General features: G+C 35.4%; 3 protein-coding genes across 10 annotated transcripts; 2 read left to right on the forward strand and 1 right to left on the reverse strand.

Annotated features, from left to right (window-relative positions):
• The first annotated feature begins 909 nt into the window (after positions 1-909).
• On the forward strand, positions 910-12,886 carry LOC117907155. Its single transcript, XM_034820579.1, has 7 exons — positions 910-1,348; positions 1,520-1,608; positions 1,766-1,904; positions 11,416-11,496; positions 11,643-11,765; positions 11,977-12,239; positions 12,382-12,886. Exons 1-7 carry the CDS (start codon positions 1,189-1,191, stop codon positions 12,490-12,492), a joined length of 966 nt encoding a protein of 321 aa, XP_034676470.1. The 5' UTR covers positions 910-1,188; the 3' UTR covers positions 12,493-12,886.
• A 651-nt stretch (positions 12,887-13,537) lies between these two features.
• Positions 13,538-18,424, forward strand: LOC117906708. 8 transcript variants are annotated; one of them, XR_004649875.1, is made up of 4 exons: positions 13,538-13,733; positions 13,882-14,011; positions 14,123-14,569; positions 15,744-16,033. XR_004649875.1 is itself a non-coding variant. In XM_034819858.1 (4 exons), exons 3-4 carry the CDS (start codon positions 17,332-17,334, stop codon positions 18,065-18,067), a joined length of 627 nt encoding a protein of 208 aa, XP_034675749.1. In that variant the 5' UTR covers positions 13,743-14,011; positions 14,123-14,569; positions 15,744-17,331; the 3' UTR covers positions 18,068-18,424. The 8 variants fall into 8 exon arrangements, 4 of the variants coding, with proteins under 4 accessions (XP_034675749.1, XP_034675751.1, XP_034675750.1 ...); XR_004649878.1 differs by having other exon boundaries at positions 13,544-13,733; positions 13,945-14,007; XR_004649876.1 differs by having other exon boundaries at positions 13,550-13,733; positions 13,945-14,011.
• A 383-nt stretch (positions 18,425-18,807) lies between these two features.
• Positions 18,808-23,227, reverse strand: LOC117906707 (succinate dehydrogenase subunit 5, mitochondrial). The gene is made up of 4 exons (XM_034819857.1): positions 23,010-23,227; positions 19,994-20,304; positions 19,718-19,903; positions 18,808-19,101 (listed from the first exon to the last, which is right to left on the reverse strand). Exons 1-4 carry the CDS (start codon positions 23,179-23,181, stop codon positions 19,042-19,044), a joined length of 729 nt encoding a protein of 242 aa, XP_034675748.1. The 5' UTR covers positions 23,182-23,227; the 3' UTR covers positions 18,808-19,041.
• Between the last annotated feature and the right edge of the window lie 2,184 nt (positions 23,228-25,411).

Raw genomic sequence — 25,411 nt, forward strand, 5'->3', positions numbered from 1 at the left:
CCGTCCCCACAAGCGAGCACGAGTCTCCCCCGAGACACAAGAATAATGGTAATAATATATTATTTTCGAAATAGGATCCAGCGGATGAAAGAAAGCACACGTGGCATAAGTAGATTTAATTTTAATTGGTTAAATAAAAATAATTTTTAGAACGGTTTTTATTTAATTTTTATTTTATAACTAATTTTTTGTTATGACATTTATTTTGAATCCGCTTGATTCAGAATAAATAATATTTACAAGATTAAGTATAATATTATTATAAATTTATCTAAATTAAAAATCATATTTTTTATATAAAATAAAAATTATATAAAAAATATAGAAAATAGACATGTTTAAAAATCATGAAAATTCGTGAGATTTAGAATAAATAATATTTATAAGATTAAGTGTGATATCGTTATAAATTTATCCAAATTAAAAATCATATTTTTTATACAAAATAAAAATAAAAATATAGAAAGTAGAGCCTGCATAAAGGACCTTATTAATGGCATGGTAGTCAATTAATTACGGTATGAATTTACGATCCATTTAAACTCCTCGTACATTTATTCGGTTTAAAGGAACTTATCAAGGAATTAAATGGAGGCAATAATTCGAATTAGCAAATTTTATATTATATTTTAATATTTTAATTTGGACAGAAGCAAAATACCAAAAATACCCATCAAAATACGGGCGGTCATCCCAAGGTCGTACGGTACGCTTAATCCAATGGGACAGAGATTCCACCAATGCACAGCGTTACACCCTAGCGCACGTTAGCACCAGGTTGGTCCGTTTCGCTTGACCCTTGGCTTAGTCTATCTCCACCACCTTTAATGATTGACCACCGAGATGGTGAAAACTAGGGCCACCTAATTTACTCCCGCACAAACCGCCGTGCACGTTAGCACAGAACGCCGTCACGGAACAGCGCATTAAGAGTCTACGACCTTAATACACGACACATTAAGCGACTTCACCACCACCACAACTACTTTTACTGTCGGTTTTCAGAGCGTCCATTGGCCCCGGAAGCAAAAGCGATTGGGAAACTTCTCTTGTTTTGTGTCGAGAAAAAGGGCGCGTTTGGTTGTAAAGATCGATCCATCGATCCGTTTCCTGGAATATAGATTCTTGAGAAAACCTTGCAATAGAGAGAGAAAGATGATGATGGGATGAAGGTGAGGGAGGAGGGAGATGGCGAGAATAGAGTGGGGATTTCAGGGGAGAGGGAAATGGTGTTCGTACAAGAGAACCACTCTAATTATCTGTTCCATCAACATTGTTGTAGCTCTTTATGTTCTTCACTCTCTTTATAACTCTATTTACATATCCTCCAATATCGATTCGCAAAGCGGTAAGGCTCTAATTCAAACTTGGTTGATTCCAGAATGCAGTGTTTTTTTTTTGACCTGTAGTTGGATTGTAGGAAAATCCACCTGGCATTTGGGGTTCCTGTGAAAACCCAATTGCGATTTATTCTCTTTTTACCGTGTTCAGTGATTGTTGATTGTTTCTTTGTATTCAGCTGTCAAGTACACCCCAGATCAGATTAGGAAAATGGAAGAATCAATTCGGATCCGAAGAGCGTCCGAGCCTGTAGAACTTGTTAAATTGGTAAACCCTCATTCTCATGGTTACTTTCTTGGTTTTTATTAGTAGTATTGTTGGGGTTTCACAAGATTTGTTTTCTTGGAATTCTTGGGGGTTGGGCGTTTGGTTGATTGATTGAGCTGGATTAGTTTAATGGGAACTTTGTTGTTGTGGGCATTAGGTGAAGGAAGTAGAAAAAGAGTTATCTAGAGAAGCATCTGAGGTAGAATTGCCACAGCCCATTAAACAAAAGATAACTGATGAGATTCTTCAGAGGTTGAAAAGCCTTGACCATAACTCCAATGTGAGTGTGCAGAGAGGTAGGTGCACCTTAATTTCCTTGCAGTTTTACCAATTTTGTGTCAATTACCCATTATTTGTCCATGTGATAGAAGAATTTTTGATATAATATTGCATCATCTTTTCAAGGGCTGTTGTATGCCGAAGGAAGCAAGTTCAAGTTTCATTACAAACAGAGGTTTTAAACATTGAATTTTTTAGTCATTCCCTGCTATATTTTCAGTCAAAGCTATTGTTGAAATCAAAAGAAACTTAAAACCAACTTTTGCAAAGAGTTTGGGGACATTATTTTTGCTAATAAACATGAAGGAGAGAGACTCATTATTGCCAACATGCATTTACTACACGCAAATTTGGTAGTGATTGTAATCATTGATATATTGCATCATGAATCAAAAGGTATAAGAAGGATAGAATATCCTTCTAGGCATAAGAATAAAGAGATATGGGAGGATCTTATACTAGAGCCTACTAGAATAGCCAATACAAACATCATGTAGCAAAAGAAGACAAAAGAGCACAATGATACAATTTAGCAACGGATAAAATCCCCAACAAAAACCGCTAAGCGACTGATACTGAGCTTGGCCAAGGAATCAGCTTGGCGGTTAGCGCAGCAGGGGAACCACTGAAAAGAACACCCCATCTCTATAAACAAGTCTGAATCCTGCCAATATTGAATCCAATTTGCAAAAGCCTCTCTGTGTGTGACACCCAGCCTATTTCTGTCGCTATATGGCTCTCCACTACAAAGTTGATGGAGCCACAGGGCATTTGCTTGAGTCAATCCTTCAAGTAGTGCTCACATCTCGGCCTTTATTGCCAATCCTGTCCCAGTCAGCATGGGAAAACCTCTGATTAACTCTCCTCCATGATCACTTATAGGTCCACCAATGCCTATGTGTCGTGGATTTTATAGATGAGGCCTACCTGCTAGGCATGTAAAATGTATAATAGTACAAAATTGAACCTGTTCTAAATATGATGACGTAAAGCACTTGGCAATACCAATATTTGATTGATATTAGCAATAATGATAACGCGAACTACTTGTATGAAACAAAAAATTGCACTTATGGTTTAAATCAAGTTGGATGGTTACCCATTATTACAAATCACTTTAATGAAATGAAAATTTGCAATTATGATTCAAATTGAGCTGGATGATTACCCGTTATTTTCTATGTAAATGAAAAATTATATAAAAAAGTTCATGATGAAAAAGGGGATGCAACTTAAATAACCTTTAAAATCTTATGTTGAAATTAAGCCAAAGTTCTCTTATCCCTGAGTGGTAAGTTGCTTGTTGCAAACCTTTTTCTTTTTCTTTTGGAAATGATGGAACATCTCTAATATTTTGGTATTGAATGTGGAGATATTTGTAGAATTTTCAGGAAAAGGATTTCCAAATGTTTCTGTAGCCTTTAGCTTACATTAATTATGTTTAGAATCTGCATAATATTTTCAACAACAGCAACAATGACATAGCTGTAAATCCTGCCTATTGGTTGGCTACATGAATTTTGTCTACCTTTTAACTCTATTTGGAGCCAGTCCTCCATCATGACTTCTCTTACTGCTTGACTCTGGTTTTTTGGTCTCCCTTCTGTTGTGTAAGCATCATTGACTTGAATCAAATCAGTTCATAGTTCTTATTGCTGTATCTGTAAGTTTTTATTGCTTAAGTATGAACCATCTTAAACAATCTTTCCTCATCTTGTTTTCAATTGGTGTTACTTCTCACCTAAGCGTAGTTATTTCCTAATCTTGATGGTTATTTCCTAATTTTTTCTTATTTCGCCACTTGTTCATAGCGGCATCTTGTTTCTGTGAGACTCATTTTTCAGATATGTTGTTTCTTCTTGCCCAACATTTTGACCTAAAAGTTTCCTGGAGAAAAACTTTTGTCTACAGATGTGTTCTCTTTACTTTCTTCTTAGATTTCCCAAACATCTCCTAATTGTTTCCTCTATCACACTACTTGTATTGTTTGGTTTATGCTTCCTACTTCCTTTTCCATCTCATCTCATATTTCCATTTCCTAATCTAAATTATGCAATTATTAGAATTTAGAACTACCATAAAATTATGTACAAAAATTATTAAAAAGCTATTAAAATTTTTAGAAATTGTGACTAATTTCTGGGAGCTACTAAATCTTTTACCACCTAGGCAATTTGAAATTAGAAATTGGGTGTAGTAAATAAGAAATTGATGATTTATATGTATCTATTAAAAAAAGAAATTGATGATTTATACGTCTATCCATATAAAGCTGGGGGCTGGTGGGACCAGTGGCTCCACTTTGCTATATTATTTTTCACTTATACATGAAGGTGAAAAAGGCCCTGCATTTGCTGGTTTAGAGTCCAGACTGTTCAGGCTTTTTCTTTGTTGCAAAAGCAATCATAAAATTTCAAGGAATAACATTTAAACTTTTTGCCACTTATTTGAAGAAAATGGATTGTTATTATTATTGTCATTTTTCTGGGGTTTTGACTTGGCAATGAACCCTATTTTTATTTTTAAAATTTAGAATTCTATACTGTACACACAGTGTGCTTGAACAACAACAAGAAGTAAAGAAAGTAAAATAAAACAAAATAAAAGAGAAAAGAAAAAAATGAAGTTTGTGCTTCCCTGAGATGTGTATTCTATGAATAGCATATGAGCTCAGCTTTCTTTGTTTTTCTGTTTTAAGTTAAAATTTGATCTCTCTATATGCGTATATACTTTTTAGTCCATATGTTTAGCTGTGTTGGAAAGTTTTAGTGGTCTGTTGCGCACTGTCTTTTTATGACGTATATGACTTGAGAGTTGATGGTAATTGGCCCTTTTTAACTATCATGGAATGTGGATTTTTCTATTGTTCCTTAGATCTCCTTGGATTAAGCGGGGACTGACTTCTCACATTTGGATTTTATAGGGGGACTGGGTCAAGGTTGGGATGTCTGGCCTTTGTATTTGTGTTTATTTCCTCTTTCCCTTTTGGGGCTCTCTATATACTTCTGGTATACTTGGATTGTATCTTTTTTTTTGTTGAGGTGTTTCTCAATATCCTGTCTCAACCTGAGCCTTCTCTAACTCGATCCATTGCTAGTTTTGGTCATATCTAGTACTTATAGTTAACTGTATTTTGCTGATCCAATTTTAGTAAATGGTATCTATTTCCAAGTTATTATAGAGAAGGGAGGAATTTAGGATGTGAAAAATGGAATTGGACTTTTGAATTCCATCTCCCTTTTAGAAGAATGGTAATGTAATTTTTATGCCATCCTCTAGGAATTAGAGCATCACCTAAACTTCCTCACTTACACTTCCCATCGTAAGCTTGTCACACCATAGCCATTGCTTCCTTAACGTCTCTATAGTACCACTAGCATTACATTATTACTATCACCAACTCCACTTATGCGAGCATATTTTGCTAGGTGGGGTTTTTTTTTTTGTTTAGGTGGGATAGGTGAACTAAGACGCAACAAAATGCACTTAGAAAAAAGGGGACACCCTATATACACAGGGGTATACAAGATGCACCAAGGAATAAATTATAAAAAGGAGAAAAACAACATAAGATACAGTAACATAGAGTGATGTAGCTTTAATTTAAAGTTTTAAACTATCAATTAAATCTAATAATGATTAGTTGGATATAACAGTCCTTTCACTACTCCATGAGGGACTTGATTAAAATCTCCTTCAAATTTCAATTCAAAAGCTCCTCCTCGGTAAAGGTCTAGCTATTGTGTTCTCTCCAAGTGCATCAAAACAAACTGAGGGGAGCTATTCAATATACTTTCTTTCACAACATAACCATGAGGAAGCTCTTTTTTTTTTTCTTTTTTGATGAGTAAAGCAATAGAGTATTAAAAAAAAAAAGAGCTCCAAAACAGTGCTCTGAAGTACACAGGAAGATCTATTAACTCTAGAAAGATCCATCACATTTCAAATATAGAAAAAAAAAAAAAAAGGTTTAATAATAGCAGCCAGGTTTCATCAAAGTAAATGAGAATGTGATTTACTAATTTGTTACTTGACTTTAAAATAATACATCTATTCACCAATGGCCAATCCTGGGTGGGTTTGTATTTGAATTGGGTAATAGTTCTTTTTGAAAAATTTTGCTTTACCAATGGACAAGTTTAAGAACCTAATAATCATGTAATAAGGAAGATAACTACAAAGCAATAAAGAGATAGGGAGAGAGAATCTTAACTACATATAATGTGGTTTGGCGCAATCCTGCCTACTTCTACGATCCTCAAGCTCCACCAACTCGTAAGGTTGCTCCATTATCACAAAAGGATCCTCCAAATGCAAGGCTCTGTTTGAGTATGATTGATTTCCGAGGGACAAATCAACCTTACAATGTTTGACCAGTGAAAAACACTCACTTAAACCATTCTCTCTCAGAGTGAACTTACAATGAATAAGAATTAACTGAAGACCTAGCTTGAAACAATAAGACATACGAATGAAAGTCACTAAGCTCTAAGGTGCAGTCAATAAGAGTATGCAAGTTTGGTGGCAATTGAACTAAAGGTGTGTTTAAGGCTTACAAGGATTGGCAAGAATGATTTTCAGGCATTAGAAGTGCCTTAATTGAGGTTCAAAAGCCTTTTGCACCAAGAATTTGATAGAAATAATGATTAGGTAGCAATTTCTGCTCAATCTGTCAATTGGCAGGTTCACAGTTAATTAGCCGTTGGCAACTAATGCACCCTGCAAGTGACCTTGACGATTACAGAGGCAAACAAATTGAGTGGTTTTTTTATAGCTTAGTCGTCCGGAGCCTTGTCGGCTAGTCACTGCCAAAGGGGTTGATTTTGGAGGACAACCAACCCATTAGCCAGTCAATTGCCTGGTTGATCATCTAGGAACTTCCAAAAGTCAATCCTTTGAGGGTCTTAAGCAGCCTTAACTTGTATGGCATTGGTTGCAATATTTTGAAAAACCTTACTGAGTTATATGAGTTTCAAAAATGTCTCAAATTTTTATTTTAACGAGATAGACTTAATTTAGAAAATAATTTCACGAAGTGAAGATTCAGATCTTTCAAAAAATAAAATTTTCCAATTGTACTTCAATAATTGATTTGCATAGTACTACTTCGATTGCACCTAGGCCTAACGTTACAAGGGAAAACTAAAGCTATAAAATATGATCTTCCTTTGAGCTTCTTCATTTTTGGTCATTGAGCTCTTCCCTTTTCCTTGAAATTATAAATAATTGCACTTTGAATTTTAAGACTTGCATTAACTTGAGGGAAATGATTAAACACCAATAGAGCTACTGAATAAAAAAAAGAAACCTTGGACCAGCAGTCTAGGGTTAAAATTTTACCTCACACCAGGCAAAGAAGCACACTCTCGGGGAAGCATAAGTGCCTCAATTCTCCATCCGAAGAAACGGTTCATCATGCATAAGGACTTAAAACTACTTTCACTTGGTACCTCCTCCACTTCTCTTCCTTCCACCAAAGGTTGTCACCCATTTGACACATAATTTCACCTCATCAATGTAGGGCCTTATATCAGCCCACCTCTAGCACCCAATATTGGAAATGCTTCTGAAAGCTAGGGCAGCAATGACCTGCTTCCTCTCCAACCTCTCACAAATGAGTAGCTCTTGCATCTTTGGCATGGGCTATTTTAACTTGTTTTGAATTTGACAAGCAAAGTAGGATTCTTAATACTGTCTATTTGTTGCTAAACAGGGGCTTAATCCCAGAACTTTTTTGATTCACATATTCAGATTACGTGCAAGTGGCTTATTAGAGCTCAGAGACCAGACTGTAAAATATGATATTGCATGTAAAATAAACCAACACACACTGTATATAACTGCACTGCCTGAGCAAGTATTGGGGTTTGACCAGATAGCTAAATTCAGCTTTGTGGCTGAACTGTAAGCTAGAGTTCAGAATCAGGTTTGTATCAGCTTGCTCTGATCTAGGGATGAATACCTTTAACTAAAGCAGGCACTCCTGATTGCGGCCTAACCACATGCCCTCCATCAAAACAATGCCACTCATTACTACCTTCTCTAGTACTTCTTCACTTTCATCATTGTCACATCCACTACACCATGTCTGTTATTGTTTCTACCCCAATTCCACTTCTATTGTCCCTAACCACCTTGCAACAAATGTTGTTGCTGCATCCACCATCACTTCATCTGTCTATGTGACCATAATTGCTGTGAATTTGTTATTGCATCCACCTCCTCCACATCATTGGTAATGACACCAATACCATCACCACCAAAGCTGTTATTGCCTGCATCATTAGTATGTTCCTACCCTATTGGCACCAACCCTTACAGAATCACTATTTTTTTTTTTTTTTTTGATAAATGAGCACAAAATATATTAAAAAAGGCCGGAAGGCCACAAAGCATACAGGGAGTATACCAAGCAGTCACAAAGCAAAAAACGCATAAACAGAACAACCTCACCAGCCCTTAAGGAGCCGCTAACCACTCTAAGAAGCCTAAAAGCGAAGAGGACTCCTCTCCCATATATACCCTAGCCCAACTCCACAAACTACATACTAAAGAATTCTTGAGTGTCTGAATAGCTAAAGAACCCCCTCTAAAAGCTAACCTATTTCTTTCCTTCCAAACCGTCCAAAAAATACACAACGGGATGGAATTCCAAATCTTTTTCCTCTTTTTACCCACAAAAGGGTCCCTCCAACAAAATAACACCTCTTTGACTGTCTCTGGGAACACCCACTGAACCCCAAACAAGGCAAGGACGATCTCTCAGAGGACCCTGACCACTGTACAGTATAAAAGAATGTGATTTACATTTTCCTCTTCACAGCCACACAAATAACAACGTGAGGATTTTTTCCCAAGTGGCCTCCCACGCAAAGAAAGCAACTTTGGTTGGAACCTTATCCACCCAAATGCTCTTTTTCGGAAAGACGAGGGGATTGGGGGCAGCCAGCAAATTATAAGCCTCCCGAATCCGAAAAATATCAAAACCCCCTCCTTTCCATAACACTGAGTCCTCTTCTGAAGAAATCCTGAAGTCCCTTAGCAAAAGAAGCAGCTCTTCTATTAAATCCAGCTCCCAATCATTAGAATTTCTAGACAATCTGAGATTCCATCCTCCTTGACCAAGGCTTGAATCCCACAGTTCATTGACCGTTGCGTTTCTAAAGACCGCCATGGCATAAAGCTGGGGAAAATTTTGGGACAGCGCTGCGTTGCCGCACCAATGGTTAGTCTAGAACTTGACCTTAGTCCCCCTCCCCACCTTGAACTCAATGTTATCCCAACACCAACTTGCCTCCTTCAGGATCTCCTTCCAAACCCCCACTCCAAAAGTACCACGAGCTTTATTAGTTCTCCAACCACATCCCTCTTGGCCATACTTCACCCCGATCACCTTCTTCCAAAATAAATCTTTTTCAAAGGCAAATCTCCAAATCCGCTTACCCAGCAAAGCCTTGTTCAATAAAACAATCTTCCGAATGCCAAGACCCCCCTTCTTCTTTTGAGTGCACACCACTTCCCAATTGATTAAGTGGATTTTCCTTTCCAGGCTTCCCCCTCCCCAAAGAAAACCTCTTTGTAATTTTTCAAGCCTTTTTACCACTAACTTGGGCATTCAGAAAAGGGACAATTGGTAGATGGGAATGCTGGCCAATGTACTTTTAATGAGGGTAATTCTCCCGCCCTTAGACAAATGATGCCTTTTCCAAAGAGCTAATCTTCTCCTCATTCTTTTCTCCATCCCATCCCACATAGACAAGGCCTTGTGATGGGCTTCAAGGGGCAGCCCCAAATACTTAACAAGAAGATCCCCCACTCTGCACCCTAACTCCACTGCCATTTCCTCAATATCTTCAACCTCCCCAACATAAATTAATTCACTCTTGGCCAGATTAATCCTAAGACCAGAAGCCGCCTCAAACCACGCCAAAACCCAGCTAAGATGAGTTAGAAGCTCCTTCCTTGCTTCACAGAAGATGATTGTGTCATCAGCAAAGAGCAAGTGGGACACAATCATCTCCATCCCCCCTCTCCCTTGAAGTCTGCAACCAAAAATGAAGCCCCCCTCAACAGCCCTTCTTATGAGTGTACTCAGCACTTCCATACCCAAAACAAAAAGGTAAGGAGAAATGGGATCTCCTTGATGCAGCCCCTTAGAGCTGGAAAAGAAGCCTGCTGGCACCCCGTTGACAAGAACAGAAAATTTTGCAGTTGAGATGCACCACCAAATCCACTCCATCCAATGAGACCCAAAGCCCATCTTATGCAACACCTTCATGAGGAAGTTCCAATTAATACTATCATGGACTTTTTCAATATCCAGTTTGCAAACCAGCCCTTTCTCTTTCTGCTTCTGCCAATAATCAACCACCTCATTAGCTATGAGAGAGGCGTTCAGAATCTGTCTTCCCCTCACAAACGCATTTTGATCCACCAAGACCACCTTACCTAACACCTTCTTCAACCTATTGGTTAGCACTTTGGCCAGAAGCTTGTAATTTTACCTTGCTTGTTGCTACTGCTGTGTTGTTGTCACCACCACTGCCCCCTTATTGCTGACTACTCACAATACTGTTATTTCATCACCATTCCTGTCAACTTGTTGGATGAGGCCAATTTCCTTCTATGGCAGTTGTTTTTTCAGTTTACCTTATATGACATCTAGTTGATGCATTATCAATGAAGATGGATGGTGAACTGATGTGAAGTGATTAAGTGAAGGTGATGTGGATATGGTTAAAGGAGAAAATTTTTGTTGAATAAATTATGAAAGTTCGTAATCCAAACCAAAGCCCCTCTTATGGAATGGAGCGAGGTCATTACTTTTCTTTTCTTTTCTTTATACCTTAGGGGGTATATAAGTTGGCCAGGTTTGAAGGTGTCTTGATATGATTGCTTATCTCAAAATTGGTCTTAGCTTGTGAAGTTTGAAGAGGGAAAACATTAAGAAGTTCATATTTGATCCCCAAAGGGATGATGTTTTGGAGTTTGTCCTCACCTTGAGGATGGGACATGGAAGTGGCTTTAAGTTATTGGATTTTCATTTTGGAAATATTATTCTATCTTTCTTGGTTTTCATGTTACTATACGAGGGTTTTCTGCATTTGAAAACGTGGGTGTTAATTTTTCACTTGTCTTATTATGCTTTCAACAAATTCCAAATCCTTTTGAGACATTCAGGCCTTAATCTTGGGAGCATTGATTGCTAACATGAGCAACTTCACTTGGATTTCTAATGTGAGATAGATCATTAAATATGGAAGCAAATAGCTTTATTGGATTTTAATTTTGTATCATCTAGGCCTTTACTTATTTTTTTCGACATCATTAATTTTGCTAATTGTTCCATAAGTTTATTTTATTTGTTTTAGAAGTAGCACTACTTGTTTTGTGATTTTGTTTTTCACCTACACCTGTTATCACAATCTGAAATTGATGCTATAAACTGTGTAAAATTTTGGGATATCTATGTTTGATTTTGGTCCATGTCTTGCCACTTATCTTGTTAATGCTATTTCTGATGGACAGAAGCAGTTGAAAGCTGGCGGAAGGAAAAAATAGAAGAAGTCAAGAAGTCTATGAATTCAACTATTTCACCTGAAGAAGCTGGTATATTTGTATTCTCTTCTAAAGGATGTGTTTTTTTGGTAACTTTTAAGTTTGTCATATTTAGGATCCACTACATATCCTTCGTTGCTACAAAATTATGTGGGTCAATTCCTTGTCCTTATTGTTCTGAGTTAACCTGGTTGCAGGGATGCTAGTGAGAGCCTTGGAGTCCAATTGGGCTGTGCTATTTGAGGAAATTGGACTTTGGATGCCAACTGAAGTCATTTACAAGGAACATGACGATAAACCTGAGGGTGAAGAAGAGTTTGGTAATGAACCAGTTTTCCCATATTTTTTCCTCTTGATTTCTTTAACATTTCTCAACCACACCTGGCTGCCAAAAGACTCACTTTTTAATTAATCTTACAAGTCTTATGTGTTGCTTCCTCCTCCACCCCTCCTTGGAGGATGAACTGTGGCAAAACATGACAACTAGATTTTGAAAATGGTAAGTGAACTAACCAATAACTGTCTCTCCAGATGATGGAATTATACCTGGCAGACCAGTTCCACCTGAATGCCATGCGGAGATTCATACAGATTATGATGGTGCTGCTGTCAGATGGGGCCTTACCCACCATAAAGATAGTGCAGCAGATTGTTGCCAGGCGTGTTTGGATCAAGCTAACCGTGCCAAGCCAGGTGAAAAGAAATGCAATATATGGGTGTATTGCCCATCCGAGACAGGGTGCTTTTCTCCAGACATTTATGAACACAAAAATGGGGAGTGCTGGCTGAAATATGTAAGCTTCAGCTTATTTTTCCATTAAGTTGGAACTTCATCATCCTTGTTTCACTTCCAATGATCTATTGGAATATTTGCTTAAATTTTCATTAGGGTTCGGCTCAGTCTAATATTCTTGTTTTTTCAATTTTGAAAAACAGGCACAGAAACCCAGACTAAATTTTAAGGACAAGTATTCTGAATCATATAGAAATGCCCACCCATCAGCGCCATTGTTTGTTCCGTGGGTCTCTGGAGTTGTTAGTGCATGATTGGTTTTTCCAGCAAATGGGCCACCAATTTGACGAGATACTGAAGCTACAAACACTACCTAGAAGTGGAAAATTTTCAAACCCACATAGAGCAAACCTCTACTGCAATCTCTACCATTCAATCTTTATGTCGGTTGGGTTTGCTTTCTTTTTGCATCTGTTGTTTTTCCAAGGAGAGAAATGGCGGGTGGAGTTGGGTTTGAAGGTGGTGTTAGATAGTAGTGTAGCCATGACATTTTTTCTGTAATAGAGTGAGGTGCAGAGGGTGGGGGATGCAAAAGGTAGTAACTCATGTGGGGTTGTATTCTGAGAAAATTGTTCATTACAAGGGGATGTGAATTGTTTAGCACCATTTATTTTTAACTCGCTTTTAGACTATTTTTGAGTTTCTTAAGCTGTGATTGTGCATGGTGGTGGGTCCTTTCTCTACTTGTTACTTGCTAGGAGTATGATGATTTTGCCATGATAAATTTCCAGCCATTAGAAACTAACTTCACTCTGCAACTGCGGACAACTGCAGAGGCAGCTTAAGCCTCCGTACTCGATCTCCATTCTGCTCCATGTATATATAAATAAATACCTTGCAGGGAAGCTTTTTAAAGCTCCATAACAAGGTGAAAACTTGTTCACTTGAATTAGGTGTTGAGAAAAGGTCACAATTTAAGATATTTTTCAAAAAAAAAAAACCTCAATTTAGATTATATTTTCAAAAATATTCATCAAATTAACGCATCCTCGTGTTCATATATATTATGATTATTTTTTAAATACCATAGTCGATGGTTATTGGTTTTAATACAAAAGGAAAATTTAAAAACAAGATTGGCAAATGTTTTCAAGATTAATTTTATTTATTTATTTTGGTGGGAAACTTCCAAGTTACATATGTTCCTTAGCTGCTTGAGCATTTGGCTTATTCCAAATGATAGAAGTTTTGGCGGGGATTTGGGAATCATTTACGGTTAAATAACTGTAGGGATCTTAAGCTCCGTTCCAGTGTCTTTGATTCCACTTCCATGGGTAATGAATTAAAAAGCGCCTCTTGGCTGCCTTCTTTGTAATTTCTAATCCTTGAAAATAGTGAAATGAAGCAATTATTAAAACACAATGCAAAAAAGAAAGACAAAAAGGGCACGGTTTGCGCCCCATTTGGAGATTATCGAAATCTACCTTTAAAACGCATCGTTTTAGACAAAGCAGGGAGTGGAATCTCGGTTAAATTTCAGAATTTGGAGAGATAGGTATATGCGTTTTCTCTGTTTTTCATCTTCTTCTTATCATGATTATGGTTGAAATGGAATCAGGGCCTTATCATTATTCTTGTTCAAAGGAAATTAGGTTCTTACTTCGGTTTCTTCTGCTACCAAATGATTCTATCACTTGTTTTAGGGTTTATTGGGTGCCGGTCTAAACACGTCGAATTATCATCAATTCATGCAATCCTTTTCTCAGGTTAATCTTCAACTTGTACAAAATCCTTCGCCGGAAATGCTTTAGTACCCACCAAACCCAATTGTAGGTAATTCTCTGCTGCCACTTGCTTCAATTGCTTGCCTGATGAATTCACTTGTAGTTGTTTGTGATAATAATTCTATAATACAAGGGTTTGTGTGGTTGGGTTCTCACCCAGGATCCCAGGTAGAAATAGAGATGGGTTCTGGAGAAGAAAACCCTCCGTGGAGTGTATTCGATCGAGTAAAGAATATCCCATCAATGCCGGAAACTCTCATGGCGGAGATCAATGCAGCCATCACTGCATTAGAGTGTGCCCGTGCTACAACTCTCCTTGATTCTCCATCTTCTTCCCTTCCTAAGAATACGAGCTCCGCTGCAAACAAGAAGCCTCACTATGATGCTCGAATGGCGGACGAAGCCTACAAGGCAGGATGTGCAGCCTTGGCTGCAGGCAAGCTCGATGAGGCTCTTCACTCTTTGAATCTTGCTCTCTCTAAATGTCCACCTGATAAGACTTCTGCTGTTGCTAAGCTTCAGTCTCTCATATCTCTCACATCTCAACAACTAAAGAAACCTCTCAACTGACTTTAGAACCAACGACTTTCTACTCTTTTAACTTCTGGTAATTTGCTTACTTCCCAGTCACAATTCAATTTGAAAATTGCTTGGTGTTGCATGACATGTTTCTTTAATCCAGTAAGCAAACTAATCAAACATTTTGTATTTCTGGCATCTTGATGGAGTCTTTATAATGCGATGTTTTCTGTTTCAATATCACGCATTCATTCTTCTGATGGAAAAGCTAATATTATCCAAAAACAAAAAGGAAAATGAATAGGGGCAACGAAGTACGATTGATCTTGGGGGTTTTATCTGCTACAAAATCCCTCATCATTGAAGTGAATAGCATGATTGAAATCTTACTTTTGATATGTCATTTTTAAGTTTCAGCATGACATGACTATCCAAGCTCAGTTGTGATTTCAACTCAACCAACTCAACTCAAGAAAAAACCCTTATCTCTAATACTGGGATTGACCAAATGAATCATTTTTCTCGCTAACTGGCTTTAATTAGAGTCATCATCTTCCATTGGATCTTGGGGTAATGAACTGTTTCTCTGCCTTGACACATATTGTTTTGGCTTAGCTCTTGGACTCATAGGCATTGCAATTGCCCTAAACCATTGATAAATTTGAGGAACTGATTCAAGAGGACAAACTATTGCATGATACCAGTAGATATCGTCACTGTGGGTACATGTGATTATACTTATAATAATATCCAGAAATGTGCTTCAAAAAACTCCCTGTATGTGTGTATTAGGTTGTGTGTCCTTTTGTTTCTTTTTGCATTTTAAGATCTTTGTCAACATTGTGTATACTTGGGTTGTGCCCCCATTTTGGTATGTTTTAATGCATTTTCTTTCTTATAAAAGAATTTAGTGCAACTTTTTCTCTTCCTGTATTATAAATTTTATGACTATATTGCATGATCTTTCAACCTTGTGTTATACATGTTTAATAAAATATTATTTGAAGGGATATCTTGCTTGGTACAGAAGTTAAGGTAATACTTTTGTATTTGTGATGTATTTTATTGGGTGGGTTGGTCATTTATCGTTGTCTCCTTATACTTTCCTTGGTTGTGGAAGTTGTTACTTCAACAAATGTGATGACTTAAGGTAAAAATTCCAAGCACCATGTTTTCCATATTTTCTTAAAAAAGAGAGGGTTTCTTGATTTCTGTTGGGGCTACAACCTCTGACCTTGTTTCTTTCCATTTTCTTGCTGCAGGATGTGATTGTACTTATACCTGAATTTGCTCACTTACCAGTTACCATTCAAATCGGGGAAAGTTGGTTATGCTGCTTTATATATACTCATTACATAGATTATGTGTTAGCTGGTTATGCTACTGTACGAATGGGATTAGAATGAACAAACCTAAGTTTATATACGATTGTGATTTTTATATATCAATTCACCAACATTTCATCTGTATTTTAGTAGATCATTTTCCTTAGCTCATTTTATATGTTTTCTCTTGCTTTGATGTATTTAGTTATTAAGGGATGTTTGAGTGAGAAGCTGTTATTTGGGTGGCATGGCTATTAACAGGAATACAACACTGGATGTAGCAGATAGAGAGTGCTTTTTGTGGATAATCTAGGGCTATTTTGCTCTTTGAAACTAGGAAGTGCAAGATTTCGTCAAAAACTAAATTTCATGGCCAGAGTTTGTGCCACTAGGACCCAGCTGTAATCTCTTTGCCGTGGTTGGTTTGGATCTAGAGTGAAATAAGAATGCTTCCTTCTCCCAAGATCAGTAGCCTATTCACACATGCTTGTTTGTTTCCCTCGCTAATGGAAGCATGCCTTTGTTTCTTATTTTGATTTAGATGTGAAAAAGAAAGAAAACATGTACTCAGTGGGCATATTGAGATTAATTTCTAGTGCTACTACACGACATGCTAGAAGTTGCTTCAAAACATAGTCTTGCAGGTGGTTTTTGGCCTGACCTTGTTTGTGGTTCAAGGTCATCATAATGACCAAAAATAATGCATTCAGCTGAAAATAATGCAGTATTTGGTCACCATTCAAGGCAATGTTGCCCCAGAGTGGAGGCCTAGAAGAAAGAAAAATGCAAGGACCAAGAAGGCAGCATAGCATGTTCAAGGAAATTCATGACAAACTAGGGCTTACGAAGTAGAACTCAGGGTTTAAGGTTGACGAAGTTGACTTGAAAAATCCAATCACTCACAAGTTCCAGCATTGGAGTGCAAGAGGCAGTTGCCGTCCACCCTTTTGGTTGTGGGCCTCCTCTTGCCCTGATGTTACCCACTTATGGATAGCCAAACTTCATCGCACCTCCTAAATCATTTTCATACAAGAAAATTAGGGAATGAGTCCAATAATATTCATGGATGGAGTGTAATTCTTGGAAATTTTGTCAGGTAGCGGTCACGGTAGGTATCTTGTCCCATTTTACCATTTCCTTAAGCTTGAAGTGAAACTGGGAAATTGCAAATTTGGAAACAGTCATGGGTTATATTTGTAAATTAGAAGAACCAAATAAAATTTTGACATAATTCATAGGGATTTGTCAGTGTCCATGTCAGATGTCATCGGATGGTGTGATCACAAGTCACAAGATATTATGGAATATGAAGGGTCATCAGATAAACTGTCCAATGTTGTTTTAACTTAGTCTTTACCCCAAAGAATAGAAAAGCCAAGCATTTAAGAAGCTGCAAGGCCACCATCACAGAAGCAGTTCAATGTAAACATCAACCCATGTTGGAATTATAAATATCAGTGGTTGTGTGCCTATCCTTTAATCTTGAATTAACCAGCCAATTCCCAGCTCAAGAGCGCCTAGCATCATGTTTTACAACGAAGACCAACCAAATCCCTCAAAGAGATGCAAATGCCTCGCAGCAGCCCTCAAGGAGGCTTTTTCTAATTGCCATGCTTTTGGTGGGAAGCTTCCTTCTGCAAGCCCAGATGAGGAAAATCCACCGAGTGACGTTGATGATGAGGAGGAAGTACTCGCTAATCAGACATATGTTTCATAGTTTCAATCTCTTATTGTCTTCCATTCTGGGTGTTTATTCTTATGTTTGATTTCTTTCTCCCCTTTGTTTTATTGATCAGGTGGTTGTCTCAGCAATTCGAAGTAAAGCCAGAGAAGCAAAGTTGAGGCGTAAGACCAGCCTTATATCGGGTAGCTTTAAGTTGGATAGCTTCTCCCGGGTCTTCTCTCCCGGGACAGGAGAATTGTTCGCAACTCCAAAGGAACTGCAGCAGAGGGAAGATGACGATGATGATGATGAAGAAAGGGAGGATTATTTCTCTGTTAGGAGCTATTTGTCCCGTGCTTCAAGTGTAGCAAGTAGGGAGGCCTTCCTGTCTGTTAAGACAAACTTCTCCCGCAGTTCGAGCTTGAGTGGGATTGATTTTTACGAGTTTCGGAGGCCGTCCATAATTGAGGAGTTATGCCACTGTGAGGGGTGGCCTTTTGGTCTCTGCAGGAGGGCCATGTTGCTTCCACCTCTGCCCAAGTCCCCATCCGAGTCCTGGTCATGGCGTAAAGGCACAAGAGTAGTTAAAATGAATTAACGCATGGGACGTTTTCTTTTCGCTGCAAGCCTGCAATGCAAATTTAATTTCATTTTCCAAATAAAAATTTAGGGGATACTTTGGGCTCCTTTCAGAATCTCAAATTGCTCAACTCATAAGTAATCACCCCACTTTCGTTGATTACTTGTGAATGGGGAAAATGAGGGGCGGGCATCATATTCTTGACTTCTTAATGTTCCAATCGATGAAGCTCTTTCTTCTATTACCAGAACATATGCTTTCTTTTCTTTTTCGGAAGCTTTCCGCTCCTTACATGTATCATGCTATGTTCTTTGTAGAAGAATGAGTATCCAAGTTCAGAAGAATCTTTCCCATAAATACATTTTTTTTAATGTCTTTTAGGCTGTGTTTAATTGTTAGAAAATGATGTGGAAGTTTTCTTTTGAGAAATATTATTTATATTTGGATGACACCAAAAAAAAGTGATTAAAAAAATTACCAAGAAAAAGATGGAAGGTGGGAAATATTAAAAATCTTTGCTCTTTCATTTTCCAAAGAAAAAGGTGGGAAATATGTTTCTATGAACAAATACGAAAAAAATACATAATTTTTTCTTGCATTTTTTTTTATAGTTTTCCAATCTATTTTCTTTCCCCTGCATTTTACAAAAATCAAACACACGTTTAATCTTTTCCTCAAAACTGTAATGACAAAAGACTAATTTTATGAGTGTCCTCAAGACCAAGTAAAACACATCGGATCAAACTGAAATTGTGTAGGAATGAAGGAAGGAGGATCCCAGGAGAGATGATGACCGTGATGCTATATTGTCCAATTCTTTGTAGTTCACAAAGATACGCTCATTATTAACTGCAATGCAACTGTGCTCAAGAGGGTTAACTTGGAGCAAATATACCATGCTGTCTCCAAGTATTTAAAAAGAAAGGAAAAAGGAAAAAAACATGAACCTAAACACAACACAGCTCAGTCTGACACGAGACCTTCCAAAAAAACTACGGGGCTCTTTGCTCAACATAAGACCCAGAAAGCCCTGATGTCCCAAGAAGAGTCACCTGAAATCCCAAACCAAACAATTTAAAGAATTTCTTTGGACAATAATTCTTGCATTCATTTAAAGAATTAAAGAATGAATTGTTGCAAACCTATGCTTTCCTAAAATTTATGAGCTAACCAAATTGTCAAGGAGTCAGGAAGCCATCTCTTATCCCAGTGCCAGATATAAAAAATGCAGAAATGAGTAAGTTTTGAGTTGAACAAATACTGTTTTTTTCCCCCTTTTTTTGAAGCAGACCGCTTAACCAAATGACAACTGCAAAGGATGCAGAATCTACAAACTATACATAAGTTCTCTGAACAGGTTTATCTTTTGCCAAGAATAATCCTAGGAGGGACCAAAAAAACAGCATATGGTTGATATGCAACATGAACAGATCAGGAAGGATTAAAGAGAAGTCAGCTACGCAACCCTCTCAGAAAATACATGGATGTATCTATTGTCATGAAATTGGTTAGGTGTCCCTAAAGTAGCATAACGCCTGCATGCCAGGCCACATACTGTCATTTGAAGTACATAGATTGCTGATCCAACTTCAAATGCAATCTAGCTAGATGAGGGCAGTATGCAATGCAAGGTGTAACTGTGCAAAGACCAAGCAAACACTACTATACCTTTCCCCACTCAGCACCAAGGTCACTGCACCTCAGCTTTAAGTGTATCATCTTTGTTCCCAACTCCATCTCCACTTTCTTCCGCAAAAAGGCTTCATCAGGCCCAAATGAATCCAAATAGGTAGTGTAACGCTTGAAAACTGTAACCAGAGCATTTACAAACTCATCTGGCAAAGGCTTTACATTCTACATGGAAGAAAAAAGATGTAATATTAATTATATTATAAAACTAGATGGAGAAAAATCAAGTCTTCAATCCCATAAAAGTAATACTACCTCGCCACTGATACCAACGAGGTCATCAATTTCCATCCTTAAAGTTACAAGAATCCCACCAAACTCCACAGCTGCCTCAGCTGCACGGAAAACATTTGCCAAGGCCTCCTGGCCAGCCTTGTCGTCTGTATTTTTGGACAGGACCTTATTTGCACTACTAATGACAGAATCTGGCAGCTCATCCCAACTTGCAGCCATTAAATCCTTGAAAACAGTCTGAATTTCAGGATCTTTTATGACAGGCAGGTGAGATACATCTTCACTAAAAGACCGTGTACTTCCAATAGACACTGCAAAAGGAGTCCTGCAGTCTGTGGGTTTGCAGTATGAGTTCCACGCTCATGCAGGCAGTTATTATAGATAATGAGAAACAAGACTTTTTTACCATTACACCAGAAAATCCACTTATAATAAATTATGTCATATTATTTAATTAGTTCTTTTTTTTTTCTATTGTTGATAACATTTTCAGGAAAACCTTTTCTGATCCAGCAAGTTCAAATGTGATCAACAAGAACAATTCCATAAATATGATGAAACGGGGAAGGCTGCCTAGAAACTAATTGAGTTGTCAATTGTAATCTAGAAAGCGCACATGGAAAGGGACAAACATGACTTATAAGTGTGTGTGTGTATGTGTGCAATGGTGCATATGTGCTCCTAAGACACTACACATGATGCACTACAATTAAGGACAGCAGTGTGTTTCCAGGTCTTGTGTATCTGTATGAGGAGCACAGATACAATCATACAAGATGCATATGGCAAAAGAAAAGGATAGCTTTGCAGAAACCATAGCAACTACAGTCATTTTGCTTTGCAGGAAGCTGAAGTGTTAGCCTTCAATGGGAGAAAAGATACTGGTGGAAAAGCAACCAGTTGGCACCTTCTTCTCAATTTAACAGGAGTTGATAAATGGAAGAGTCTAAGGAGCCACTATTTTATTTTCCTCCTAAATATTAAGGCTCTGTTTTGAACATTGATAGTACTATACAAGGGAATCCTAAATTCTTTTGTTTGGTATATCACTGACAGTATGGTATTTCTACAATCTCAATCGGGATAAGCCCACCAAATGGTAAACCCTATGAATAAGTAGGCTCAAGTTAAATCATTCTTTAAATTGTCAATTTAAAAATTATTACCTAAATTTTACTTTAAGTAATAAGATTGTTTGGTCAAATTAATTTAACTTTTTTTATAAATTATCAAATTGATAAATTTACCCTCATTAATTTTAACAAATATTTATACTCATTAATTTTAACTAATATATTTATTTGTTAAACATCCATATTAAAAGTATTATAGAGATAAAATTATATAAAATAACTCCAAAATATTAACTATAAAAAATGAGTTATGATTTTGGAGTTGTTGATGTAAAAGAGATTCTCACTAGATGTAGACAAATTGGGCAAAAGAGATTGAGAATGCATAATAAGTTAATTATTTTGATTTAATACTTAAAATTATTTTTAACTTTAGATGTGACATTAAGTGCTTGTTTGGTAGTGATTCTAGGAAACATTTCCAACATTTTTAGCACTTGAAAACAACTCTTTTAATAAAAAAATTTAAGTGTTACAAAGGTTAGAAAAGCTTCCTAGAATCACTACCAAATGGATTCTAAGTTATTTTACCAAACATAATTAATCTATTTAATGACTTAAATTAAATTATTAAGTCATTAAATTGATTTATCAAACACCCTCTTAGCATAATTGAACTTAAAGTCATATTAAGTTATTAACCATTAAGTATCAAATTTTACCAAACACCCACTAAGACGGTATTGAGTAAAATTGGAGATAAGTGAAACACGAGGAACCATAGTGGTAAGCGAAGGACCTTCAAACAAATTGAACTGGAAAGAAGATCAATAAGGAAAAAAAAAAATCAAATCAGTAATTAAACCCCATAATCAATCTATGAAAATCTCAGATGCACGGTTGACTGGCTGAAACTTTAATGGTCCATTTGGATCTAAAAATGTATTAGGAATGAGAAAAAGGGGGAAGGGATCCGAAATTCAATTATTTGATTTGTTATCTAAAATATGAAGGAGAATAAAAAAAGATAGGAATTATTTAAAAGTATTTGCCTTTTCAATTTTTTTATTCTCTAAATAAAAACAGAATAAAATTGGCAAATGATGGAGAAAAATTTATCAAGCTCAAACTTATTTTTTCAATTCGCTTCATTTTTTGATTCCTTTCCCTTACTTTTTCTCGGATTCACATAGACTGAACTTCTAAAATTGGCTGCCTTTAAATAAGTTGGTTCCTTCTACAACTATTATGATTCATCAGGAAGTGCGAATTGAAAGGCAAATGAAGAAATATAGAACAATCAGCTGAAATGGGTCATCAATCTCCAAAAAATCCCCTTACTTAGAATCTCCCAATTTTTATCTCACTCATCGTGTGTAACATCTTTTACTAAGTAATTCCCAGCCAGTTTTAGCTCTTGGGAAATGCCTCTTTAATATAAACTTCAAAACAAAAGAATACGAAGAACAAAAGCTATCTATCAAATTTACAACCTTTCTGATCAGCTGATCCATTGAACGAGAAAGGACCAAATTTTCAAGTGATATCCATTATACAATATAAGGAAACCAAATACAGCTAAAAATCAACAGTGAACACGAGTCAAGAATTTGCAGGAAAGGTGGAAATTCTCGTATAAGCATACATATGATGTGCAGAGAAACGCAGAATTTGAAACCAAAACATCTAAGGTTAAGCTGATGCAGCCCAAGACCCTACACTATCCACGGTAAATTCAAGCAGCTGAATCTCCCAATCAATGCCCGATTGATTTTAGGGTTTAACCTCTGAATCATTTGAAATTTTGATTTTAAAGCAAACAGATTCACACCAATCAAAACAGAAAATGAAAAAGAAAAAAGAAAAAAAAAAATCAAACGTCTCTATCCAAGTCCACTTTTCAGAATTTTTTTTTTTTTTTGGATCCACTGCAATAAGAGAAGAACACTTCGAGAAGAAAGTACCAGAAGGGAGGGCTTTCCGGGAAGCAATGGCAGTAGGGCTGAATAGATTGAATAAGCTCCGAGAAGAAGCGTAGTGGCGGAGCTGTTGGTGGTGGTTGACGACAGCAGAGAAACGGCAAGATCTGAAAGCCGCCGAACGGAATAGGGATCTCAGCAGCACCATCCTCTCCATTTCAGTCTCTCTCTCACAACTTCGCCACAAAAAGCAGAGGAATTAGAAAATATATCGACTGCAGCGAAGGTGGGTTACTTAGGTTATTTTCAAGGGTTTGATATTGCCAAGGATGATAAAAATTAGAATTACTATCTTTGAAACCTTTTTGTGAATTTATTTATTTATTTTTAAATCATGTTTTCAAAATTTTATTAAAAATAAAAAATTTATTTTTGAAAATGGATTTTAAGTATATTTTTGAAAATTTATTTTAAGGTTTCGAAATATGATTTTAGAACCATTTGATCTCGAATCATAAATCTTTATGTTATATTTGGCTTTAGAGAGTGTTAGAAAAAAAGAAAAAATATATTAAAATAAATTATTTTTCCATCTTTGTTATTATTATGAAAAATATAGGAAAGAAAACCAAATCCATTAAAATTAGTTCAAAATTTATATTTTTAAAATTGTTTGAAAAAGGGTTAAAATAATTTAAATAAATTTAAAATGATACATAGAAATAATTTAAATAAATTTAAATTTATTTTTTATTTTCTTTTATTTTTTAAATATTCTTTTCTTCACATTTCTCTTTTAATATTTTTTTGAGAATAAAATGTTGGTTAAAGTTATCTTTTATTCTGAAAAATACTAGAAAAAAAGTTCAATATGTCTGGTTTCAAGAAAGTATCCGAACAAAGTAAAAAAATATTTAAAAATAATAATTTTATTAATTTTGATTATATTAAAATATACAAAACAAAAGCAAATATAATTAAAATTAGTTTAAAATTTATATACTTTAAAATCATTAAATTTTAATATTATTAAAATCAATGAAATGAGTTTGAAGTAAAATATAAAAATTATTTATTAACTTTATTTTATTTACTTTTTTTATTTTTACATTAATTCTTTATCTTATTTCCTTATAATTTTTCATTAATTTTTTCAAGTACCAAACTTATTAAGGAAAATTATTTATATTATATATATCTAAAATATCAATTAAAAATTATATATTTTTAAATTATTTAATCTTTATATATAAGAAAAAAAGACATGAAAAGAAATATTATATCAAAATAGTTTATTAATTTTAAATATTTATTTTCCTTCCTTTATATTTTATGTTAAACTTTTGAAAAATAACATATAATTAAACAATTATTGATGTTAAGTGGTGTTTGTTTTTTTAAGTAAATCTAAATAGAATTGAATTATTAAGTATTATATAGTTTGTTTTTTTAATTAGTTTATTTTTATTAAATATTAAATATTAATAGGGTGGAGGCTGCTTTGAGATTGCGTATGAAATACATGTATTTTTTTGGGAGGTGGGTTGGGTAGAACAATTACTAGAAATGGTGAAATCTTTTAATAATTATTGGAGAGGATTTTAATAGGCTTAATATATCAAAATTGCACTTTAACTAAAACTTTTAAAATTCAAAGCATTTAAAGCACTTCACTTGATTTGTCAATATATTTATGGTACATGGGTCCCACATTTATTGTAATTATTGATATTTAAACTTTAAATCAAAATTTTGGGTTTAACCCTTACAATTATATATAATTGGTTACTTAAATTTACTATTTAAAACAAAAATACTTTTAAAAAATATTTTCAAAATATCATTTTTTTTTTACCTTTTTTATTTTTATTCTAATTTTTAATTTTATGAAGAAAAAAATAAGTTTTATAATTATATAATAAAAATGATGATTTTTTCATATATATATATATATATATATATATATATATATATTATAATTTTAAATTGATAAATTATGTTTTTGTATTAAATTTAAGGAAGATGAAATGTTTAATTTTTCATTCAGATTCTCTAAAAAGAATAAGAAAATGATAGAGAATGTTTAATCATATTTTATTTATAATAAAATAATTTAAAAATATTTATATGATTTTTTTCCTTTGCATAGTATTTTTTTTCTCAATAGTGGATGATGTTAATATATTTGATATGTTGAATATTAATAAGGTATAAAGGTGATCCTTAAAATTATTACTTTTATTATAAAATACAGACACAACAAAAATATGTTATAATTACAATATAATACACTTACATTACAATATATTACAATAAAACCTAATTAAGAAATTTATGAAATTTTTTATAAAAATGGTAATTTTGTGTGATCATACCATATTTCACAATATATCTACATCATAAATAATTTCTGAAACCAAATGAAATACTAATTTGAATTCAGTAGT

This window comes from Vitis riparia, chromosome 18, assembly GCF_004353265.1.
Source record: "Vitis riparia cultivar Riparia Gloire de Montpellier isolate 1030 chromosome 18, EGFV_Vit.rip_1.0, whole genome shotgun sequence".
Classification (NCBI taxonomy): domain Eukaryota; kingdom Viridiplantae; phylum Streptophyta; class Magnoliopsida; order Vitales; family Vitaceae; genus Vitis; species Vitis riparia.

Bases quoted from the DNA above. Each gene is read 5' to 3' on its own strand.
- LOC117907155 (XM_034820579.1), top strand. From the start codon at position 1,189: ATGGCGAGAATAGAGTGGGGATTTCAGGGGAGAGGGAAATGGTGTTCG. The intron at 11,766-11,976 runs GTAATGAACCAG...CTGTCTCTCCAG, and splicing joins TGAGGGTGAAGAAGAGTTTG to ATGATGGAATTATACCTGGC. The intron at 12,240-12,381 runs GTAAGCTTCAGC...TTTGAAAAACAG, and splicing joins GGGAGTGCTGGCTGAAATAT to GCACAGAAACCCAGACTAAA.
- LOC117906708 (XM_034819858.1), top strand. From the start codon at position 17,332: ATGTTTTACAACGAAGACCAACCAAATCCCTCAAAGAGATGCAAATGC. The intron at 17,494-17,602 runs GTACTCGCTAAT...TTTATTGATCAG, and splicing joins ACGTTGATGATGAGGAGGAA to GTGGTTGTCTCAGCAATTCG.
- LOC117906707 (XM_034819857.1), bottom strand. From the start codon at position 23,181: ATGGAGAGGATGGTGCTGCTGAGATCCCTATTCCGTTCGGCGGCTTTC. The intron at 20,305-23,009 runs GTACTTTCTTCT...GCAAACCCACAG, and splicing joins CCGGAAAGCCCTCCCTTCTG to ACTGCAGGACTCCTTTTGCA. The intron at 19,904-19,993 runs GTAGTATTACTT...TCTTCCATGTAG, and splicing joins TCGTTGGTATCAGTGGCGAG to AATGTAAAGCCTTTGCCAGA.